Below are 8,987 nucleotides of genomic sequence, written 5' to 3' on the forward strand. Positions count from 1 at the left end.
TACCACCATCATACCAAATGACTTCTCTAAAGCAGGGCTCTCCAACCCTAATCTAGCACACATGATTCTAATAACCAGCTCGTAGATGAGATTAATCAGGTTAGTTACAACAGGGGTTGGAGTGAAAACCTACACGAGTGTAGCTCTCCAGGAACAAGTTGGAGAGCCCTGCTCTAAAAAAGTACAGTTCAAATGACAAATTGTTACAACTTCTGGGAAACATAACTTTTTTTAATTAAGCAAAAAAAATAAAACACATTTAATATTAACATAAACATCCCTGAACACTGTGGGGATGGAACCGCAGCTGTGTCTGAAATTGCACCACATTCCCAACGTAGTGCACTACTTTTGACCAGCCCTATGGATGCCATTTCAGACACAGCCACTGACTAGCAAAGTGCAACAGAGGAACAGTGGAATAAACTTGACATAAATTAACATTTACAAGCATAGGGTGAATGTGAGTGGGTGAATAGTAGAGGGAGCCTGCCTCCCTCCCCGCGTCCCCAGTGCTTGGTTACATGCTGGGAGGGATAAAGTGCCCTGGGTGTGTGGGTGCAGTGACATAGTTGACTGGGTGATTGGAGGGGCAGTAGGATGCGAGCACACGGGGTTGGGCAGGGCCTGAGTTCCAGGGTGTGAGGTAGTGGTAGGTGGCAGAAAGCATTGGAACATAAGGCTCGTAGGTGTGGAGGGGGGGTTGGCTGCACTGGTCCTGAACCAAGGGGTAGAACACTATGCCTGGGGCTCCTGCTGAGGGAGGGTCCATGACCAGGGGGGTGCCTGGTAGGGAGGAAAAGGTTGGGGGTGAGGACAAACATGAGATTAAGAATTTAAATAATTTATGGATCACAGAGTCACGTTTGATACTTGAGGTCTTAACATCCTCGTGACAAAATCTGACACTGAAGTCAGATCTTATTCAATGCAGATGTGCCACTTCATAATGTAGAGGTTTGAGGCAGAGGGGTGGCGCTGACCATTGGCAGGAATGTCTCCCTGGCCATCAGGCCCAGTTCTCCCAGGCTCTGGGTAGGACTGGGGGACTGTGTGATCAGAGGGAGGGGAGGCAGCGGGCTGCTGATACACCTGCTGCATCTGCACCATGGAGTGCCAGTAGCTCTGCTGGTACCACTGTTTCAACACAGAAATAGGCACACATTGTTTTCATTCAAAAGACATGTCTTGTCTCATGACCAGTTACTGTTCACCCATACTACACTGAAAAATATAAAAACGCAACAAAGTGTTGGTACCATGTTTCATGACCTGAAATAAAAGATCCCAGAAATGTTCCATACACACAAAAAGCTTATTTTACTCAAATTTGTTTTCATGCCGGTCAGTGATAATTTATCCAAGATATGCCACACCTGTCAGGAAGCTGATTAAACAGCATGATCATTACACAGGTGCACCTTGTGCTGGGGACAAAAGGCCACTAAAATGTGCAGTTGTCACAACACAATTCCACAGATGTCTCAAGTTGAGGGAGCATGCAATTGGCATGCTGACTGCAGGAATGTCCACCAGAACTGTTGCCAGAGAATTTAATGTTTATTTCTCTACCATAAGCCACCGCTATCATTTTAGAGTATTTGGCAGTACATCCAACCAGCCTCACAATAGCAGACCACGTGTATGGTGTAAAGTGGGCGAGCGGTTTTCTGATGTCAACATTGTGAAAAAAAGTGCTCCATGGTGGCGGTGGGGTTATGGTATGGGTAGGCATAAGCTACAGACAACAAACCCAATTGCATTTTATCGATGGCAATTTCAATGCACAGAAATACCATGACGAGAACCTGAGACCCATTTTATTTAAGGTATGTGTGACCAACATACACATAACAGTATTCCCAGTCATGTGAAAATCATAGATTAGGGCATAATGAGTTTATTTCAATTGACCAAGTTCCTCAAATGAACCAACTCAGTAAAAATCAATGAAATTGTTGCATGTTGAGTTTATATTTTTGTTCAGTAAATGACACAGGGCTCTCTAACCCTGTTCCTGGAGAGCTACCCTCCTGTAGGTTCACTCCAACCCATTGTAACCAACCTGATAGTTTACTAACCAGATAATTATTAGAATCAGGTGTGCTAGATTAGGGTTGGAGAAAAAATAAAAAAATAAAAATACAGGACCAGGGTTGGAGAACCCTGCTATATATTAGGCCGTCATTGTGAATAAGAATTTGTTAACCGACTTGCTTAGTTAAATAAATATTAATTTGATCCCCTTTACTTACTTGGACTCCTAAATTAAAGTAATATTGGATGACCTTGCAATCTATAAAAAGAAATACATTTAGTTACAATGACTGTCACATTTTCAAAATTCAACCATTAGAAGTTTACAACTTGAACACAAAAGCCATGGGGCAGCGTTTCTCTGACCTCGTGGAAGGTCATTGCCGTTGGGGTCATAGGAGTATGGTGGAGGGGGTGAGGCGCTGACTGCTTCCCCCATCTCATTCACAAACCAGGGAGAGGAAGGAGGAAACTGCATGGATAAAACTAAAAACAAGAGAAATAGACATTCGTTAGACAACTCATTACGTCCAACCATAACTCCTATAGAGTGGGTACCTGGTCTGCCCATAGTGTGTGGGGGCATGGGAGCCCCCTCTGGATGGCTTGAGGGTGGATCCATTGGTGCTGGGGGGATCTGAGAGCTGCTAGCGGAAGAGGAGTTGGAGGTGAAGATAGCTGCTGGGGCTGTGCTTACAGCCTGTGAAGAGGTGATAACTGCAGACTTCACCACCACCTGAGGAAACAATACATTAAATAACCCTCAGACTACAACATACAGATAATTCATGCTTAAATTCAATGACATGCCTAAAAAAAAGTATATATTTATTTTTTGAAATAGTTTTACCTAATCCAAAGAGGTACATTCTACAGTTATTAAAAATGTTTAAAGCAGCTGCGTATAAATTAAACACCTGTTCTCCCGCCAAAATGTGACAACAGTTCTGTAAAGCGGATGGTGAGGGATCCAGTCAGTACCTGCTGTGAGTAGCTGTAGGTAGCTACGCCCTCTTGTGGCGAGCCGGCACGAGATCCTCCCTCTTCAATGGTCTACAAAGGCAGGCAGAAAGGAACGCAGTCAAAACAGATCAGCCCCAATAAGCACGTTAATTGGAAATTATACAATACATATAATCATCCCACATGTGTAATTAACTTTTATTACCCTTATTTTCGACCCCCACAAAAAAAAGTGAAGGGCAATTTCAGAAGGCATATAAAAATAAATAAATAAAAAGGGCAATGTTTGAGAGGGCATATTGAGTACAACGGATATTTTGAGTACCAGGTTGGCAGTGGACTCTGCCGCAGCATACATAGACGGGCTCTGGAACCCTGGGTCTGCAAGATGAAGAGACTTCAAAAGATAATTGTGCACTTTTATCCACATTGTACGAGGGGTCTCCATATCGTGAGCCTTTATTGCTGCCAAATGCCATCAGTTGAGAAATGGAAAAGCCTAATCTGTCTCTACATAACCAGTTAAAATAATGCATCTACAGAACATAATGAAAATGGTGAACAAGGACTGTCCTACCAGTTCTTCCTAAGGGCTCTCCATGTACTTCATGGAAATCTCCACAGCAGGTGAAGTCACTCACCTTGAGCAGTATAGATGTACTCCTCCGAATATTCACCTGAGACAGATACATTTTCTCCATTTACATTCAAATCCTGGCTCAAGTTGAACAAATACATTTGATCAAGACAGCGTCACTGGACAGGCCTACCCTGGTCGCCACCATTGCTCCTCTCGTCAGCGTCCTCCTCTGATGAGGTCATGGCCTGTTTGCCAGATGTGGGGATAGGGCTCGGCCCCCGCTGCATCCAGTAGGTAGGGGGTGCTGGAACCATGGGGTTTGCTACAGCCTGTCCCTAAAGAGAAGGTTAAAAAGCAGACAGCAGGTTGACTGTGGAATACTCATGATCCCAACTATCAAAGTCTGAACTCTGAGGGTTCATGTGCTACTTCGTTACCGGCAAGGGAGGGAAAGGGGCCTCATCTCCCTCCTCAATCTCGTAGAAGGTGATTGTTCCTTCCATGTCCTGCGCCTCTTCCCCAGCCTCGGGGACATAGCTAAACTGGCACTCTTTGTTGACAGCATGCATCTGGCGCCTGCTTCGGCTGCAAGAGCTCAAGTGAATACACATACATTTATAACCACAACACTCAGTCACTGCTCAACATTGCTTAGGAGATGATTAAAAGACGTATATTACCGTGACCTGAATGAGTAGTTGTCGAAGCTCTGGTAGCAGCGTTTTCCTGGGTGAGGGTAGTATGCCGGCTCTGGCCCAATAAGGTGATGCCTGTTCAGGAAACGGGCTGAACTTTTGAACAGAACCCAGATTGGCAACATCATTCAGTAGATACTAAAGTAATATAATCAATGGTAAGGAACATGGCCTTATTTCCCAAAAAGCGTAAATAGAATCAAAATCAGTAATGGTGCACCACAGGAACTTTCAATTGTGAATAACAGCAGCCGTGTGAATGAGTTCTCAAACCTGCCGTTTGACTATTTAAGTAGCAACCACACAGACCTGGGTGGGCCATATCCTCGTGGGGGCCTAGGTGGAGGATGTGGGTGATAATGTTCATAGGGCAGTGTCCCTGGTGGTGGTGCGGGGGCATACATGCCAGGGGCGCGCCCAGGGGGTATGCCGCCAGGGCCTGGCCGGAAGCGGGGAGGCTGAGATCGATTGTAAGACACCATCAGCATCTCCTTCCCTCTGGGCTTCTTAAAGAAGCGCCGCCGGCCTCTCACCTCAGAGTCTGGGGGAGGGGAGAAGAGGTAACAGACAAAGTTGTACAAGTCATCTTTAATAGTCTGAAGCCAATACATGTCACTGCTATTAGAAGCTTACTAGCTAAGACCATCTAAAAAAGGTTAAAGGGTATACAGACCCATCTCTCCAGGATACTGCTCAGGCCTGCTGTATGACGGTCCCTTGCGGCTTGGGGTGATGTTCCAGGCAGGGACAGGGTTCACAGGCTTCAAGTTAGTCAGAGACACAAGATGTCTGAAAGTGTTGGGGTAGAGAGAAAAGTCTCACATCTAATATTAAAAACAGCACTGTGTAGAAAGTAATTCACCATATATACACACACTATACTGTATGACTGACAATAGGATGATGCAAGGCCAGGTGCAATCATTCATGTACCAGAACACTAAAATAAGCACACATTGATGGGTGCTGTGCAGTAGTGCCTTTTTGTAAGTCAATTAAACTGGGGTGTTTTAAAATAGACAGGTATCTCACTTTTCTCCAAGCTCTTCGATGAACACTGTCACAGCGCTGGGGTGAGTGCCCACCTCCTGAATGAAGGCATTGTAATACTTCCCTTTGGGGTCGAGACGAACCTGCATAGGAGACATGGGCTAACCTTACGGTCACGGAGTATGTTCGGAGTACGGTTTGCACAAAGAAACTCACTAAGAATCTTAAATGAGTGGATACATTGGATTACCTGACACTTGTCTCCCAAGAAGTACTGTCTTCCAGCAAACACCATGTAATCAGTCTTCTGCATTTCTGTTTCAGAGACAAGACATTATATGCCATTCCAGAATGCCCAATTATACAACTATTATACGTGAAAAAGAAAATCTGTGTGGTATGAGCATATCAACCCCATGTGAATATTCAGCACAGATAAGTTCTGCATTGCGTGGATTTTGAAACATGTTCTTTATTACTAAAGGTTTCACGGTCACCTTAACAGTCCCATTTTACCACAAGAAATCCAACTCAAGTTTTCCCAAAAGAAGGGGCAACATGGCATACCTTTGCGACTGTCATGCCATACGTCAAACTCTACATTTCTGTACATCTCAGAATCCAGTGCTTTGAGCACCTTGTACGGGAGAGAGAGTTTTGTTGGTCCATCTGGAGTCTTGGGAAGAGAAAGAGACTGTCTGTGCTCCAAGAATCTATTCTCTCTCAGTAATGTTATAAACTACAACACCTCAGCTGGTAACCAGACCACTTTCTAAAACAGAAAAGATTGTCACCTTCGCTTCCTCTGCTCCAGGTCTGGCTTTGTCCTCTGTGCGATTGTACCCATTGAGTTCCCAATCGTCCCTACAAGAGTAAACAATTATACTTGACAAAAACATGCAAGAAAAAAAAATAATTCACAATGACTATTCCAATATATAGATGCAGGGGCAATTTATGCATACTGTAGGTAACTGGAAGACCATAAGGCAGGTTTAGTCAGGAGGACTTTCTGTAATTCAAAAGGACTGTGCAGAACAAGACTTCACCTCTGAGTCTGACCCCTGTCCTCGGGGGTGTCATAGCCTGCATCCTCACTGCACACCGATAGGCTGTTCCTATAGCGCCGACCTCCTCCACGGAACCCCTCCAAAGCGCCCTGCAACTCCACCTCCTCAACACCAAGGACTTGTGTGTACAGCAGTTCATACAACAGAGCTGGATTCAATTGAAGAAAAAAATTAAATAAGTACATTTCCTTTAGACCACACATGGAACCATTGCTCATTACAATATTGACTAACTACAATCAATGAGTAGCGAGTTATAAGACTTAAAGAGTGAAGACATCCCCTGGTTCCTCAGAATTCTGATGGACTGAGAGTACTGACCCTGACACAGCGCTGCATCGATCGGGTAGTTCCTGGGGTACACAATGTCGTAGTGGCCATTGTTGGAGCAACACAGCAAAATCTGCAATACAGTCAAGAAGAGCAGAATCCAGGAGTGTAATGCATTTTATCCCCATCACTCGTTTAACCATTCAATGGTGAAAATGATAGACATCACATTGTCTACATAGAGATGGAAGCAAGAAAGATAGAAGCTGGTAAACTGAAAATGTAGAAATATTTGACTTTTTGAAAAAGCGGTAGTCTTCTCAAAGGATAAAATGAGAGCAGCACCCTCTAGCGGACAAACCAAAGTCTCACACGTCATCTCACCTTTCCACACACCTGCTTTAATTAGCAATGTGATTCAATTTCTCCTGGTAATTACTTCACTAGTCAGGCATTTGAGATGCGTCAGGGCCTGGGTTCATGTGGGCTGTGCTGAACCACATTCTTACCTTCTCCACGTACTCTTTCTCAGTTATCTCAGTTGGTGGCTTCCCAGGGTACCTGTATATGAGGAAGCACCGCCTTCCACACAGCGAAAATGTGAGAACACACTCATTTCAGGTTCCATTAAAAGCAAAAAAATGCAATTCACATAAACCTCATTTGACAATGTCCTGTCAGCCAACAAAGGTAGTACAACGTGGGGGTGTATAACTGAACACACTGTGGAGCACGTACCTGTATAGCAACGACAATGCCTTTATCTCAACTTGTCCAGCGGTTTCCTTTAGAAAAATAGATTTAAAGGGTATGTCCCTTTTCATACAGTCCATGGTCTGAATCTGACCCATGTGTTGTGCAATGAACTTGTATAACCATGTAGTTTTAAAACATACCGTGGGGTCCTCCAGACGTTCCAGATACTTCTCAAATGACCCTTCAACAAACTATGAGAGAGAGCATGTCATTTAGCAGACGCCCTTTTCCAGCATAGTGAGTGCATACAACCCTAGCTTCGCAAGTGCTATGCTCTACCAACTAAGCCACACCAGACCTACTGATAAAGCATGTCACGATAATGTAATTATAGACTGATTTTTTTTAACTAGACTTGCTCTGTACTGTGATTACATTGTGCTTGCAACTTACAGGTTCAAAATCGCATCGGTTTGCCCTCATGAAGGTGACACAATCTTTCCTTATCTTTTGTTGGAAGTTCTGTGAGTAATAAAGCTTGAGAAAAAGGAAAGAAATACCGGTACATTATTCCCACATGTTTTGTATTCGGCCACTTCGCGGCCTGTGAAGCATAATTGTGTGCATTCCATGTTTCAACTCTGGCCACTTCATTAGTATCAATAATTTAGCAGTCAACCAAATGAACACATTCAACAACAACAAAAAAAGACAAATTCCTATTTTCACACCATGAATTCAGTCCTAGTTACTGCGAACTGTAATATTTTGTCTTTATTTTGCAAATGCCTTTTTTGTAATATTTTTTTTTTTAACTGTACAGTAACGTTTGCTAAATTGGCTTTAGCCTACCTGCTCGGAGACAGCTCGAAATAGACAGGACGCGTCTCGTGCCATCATTTTCCGGTAGAGACCGATGCTGGCTAGATACTCGTCCATGTTTACAAAATACTTCTTCAAAGCTTTCTGCATATTTTAAAGAAATTGCAAATAAAAAACGACAAATATGCAAGGCTTCATAACTTCACGCGTAGACGATCAAGAACGCGAAGGTCGGAAAGTTTCCTTTCGAATTGCAATAAGGAAACAGCTGCTACAAATGAGCACTGATTGCCGAGTTCATTTCGCCGTCACTCGGTCAAACCGTTGAAAAAATGTATTGGCAATTCTTGTATTTGATTGGTTACACTAAAAAAATTGTTTTTTATTTATATACTTTATCCTCGAAATAGTACCCTACATTCAATTATGATTGCCCATTGTGTCTATACTTGTAGTCTCCCATGAGTAAAAAAAAAAGGCTACTCCACAAGTAGGAAGAGAATTATGAATCTGATTAACATTTACATTTACATTTTAGTCATTTGAGGAACAACAATTGTAAACGATGGCCTAAATCCAACAGACTACATCCTGATAAATATGCTATTTCTACGTGTTGTCAAATTGGTAACATGTGGCTGCGGTATGACATAGTAAAGCAACGTTTTCTTGATTTAATCACTAGTCAAGGTAAATTTGAAGAACAACAGTTTACAGTCCGAAAACAATAGGCTGTCACATTAGACAGTGTCTTGCCTCAAATGTATTTTCCTTCCTTCTCCCCCCTCTCTAATTCCTATTTTTTTTTACCCACATTGGATTGTAATCTACAGCACTCATCTGGAGTGGAGACAGATTATAGGC

At 43.2% G+C, this 8,987-nt stretch overlaps 1 protein-coding gene across 4 annotated transcripts; it reads right to left on the bottom strand.

Annotated features, from left to right (window-relative positions):
* Positions 1-210: 210 nt before the first annotated feature.
* Positions 211-8,580, bottom strand: alg13 (ALG13 UDP-N-acetylglucosaminyltransferase subunit). 4 transcript variants are annotated; one of them, XM_029701550.1, is made up of 24 exons: positions 8,154-8,580; positions 7,755-7,838; positions 7,502-7,552; positions 7,344-7,390; positions 7,115-7,187; positions 6,657-6,738; positions 6,315-6,483; positions 6,060-6,129; positions 5,833-5,941; positions 5,516-5,580; positions 5,308-5,408; positions 4,949-5,064; positions 4,585-4,816; positions 4,267-4,350; positions 4,018-4,156; positions 3,771-3,915; positions 3,642-3,677; positions 3,326-3,381; positions 3,019-3,090; positions 2,596-2,773; positions 2,404-2,523; positions 2,256-2,296; positions 984-1,137; positions 211-786 (listed from the first exon to the last, which is right to left on the bottom strand). In XM_029701550.1, exons 1-24 carry the CDS (start codon positions 8,271-8,273, stop codon positions 521-523), a joined length of 2,610 nt encoding a protein of 869 aa, XP_029557410.1. In that variant the 5' UTR covers positions 8,274-8,580; the 3' UTR covers positions 211-520. The 4 variants fall into 4 exon arrangements, with proteins under 4 accessions (XP_029557410.1, XP_029557409.1, XP_029557408.1 ...); XM_029701549.1 differs by having other exon boundaries at positions 4,018-4,165; XM_029701548.1 differs by having other exon boundaries at positions 4,018-4,165; positions 4,261-4,350; positions 8,154-8,579.
* Between the last annotated feature and the right edge of the window lie 407 nt (positions 8,581-8,987).

The sequence above is a fragment of the Salmo trutta genome, chromosome 19 (assembly GCF_901001165.1).
Source record: "Salmo trutta chromosome 19, fSalTru1.1, whole genome shotgun sequence".
Taxonomy (NCBI): Eukaryota; Metazoa; Chordata; class Actinopteri; order Salmoniformes; family Salmonidae; genus Salmo; species Salmo trutta.

Coding starts and splice junctions, on each gene's coding strand:
- alg13 (XM_029701547.1), bottom strand. CDS start 8,273: ATGCAGAAAGCTTTGAAGAAGTATTTTGTAAACATGGACGAGTATCTA. Junction 6,484..6,656: donor CGATGCAGCGCTGTGTCAGG/GTCAGTACTCTC, acceptor AATTGAATCCAG/CTCTGTTGTATGAACTGCTG. Junction 5,065..5,307: donor ATCGAAGAGCTTGGAGAAAA/GTGAGATACCTG, acceptor CAACACTTTCAG/ACATCTTGTGTCTCTGACTA.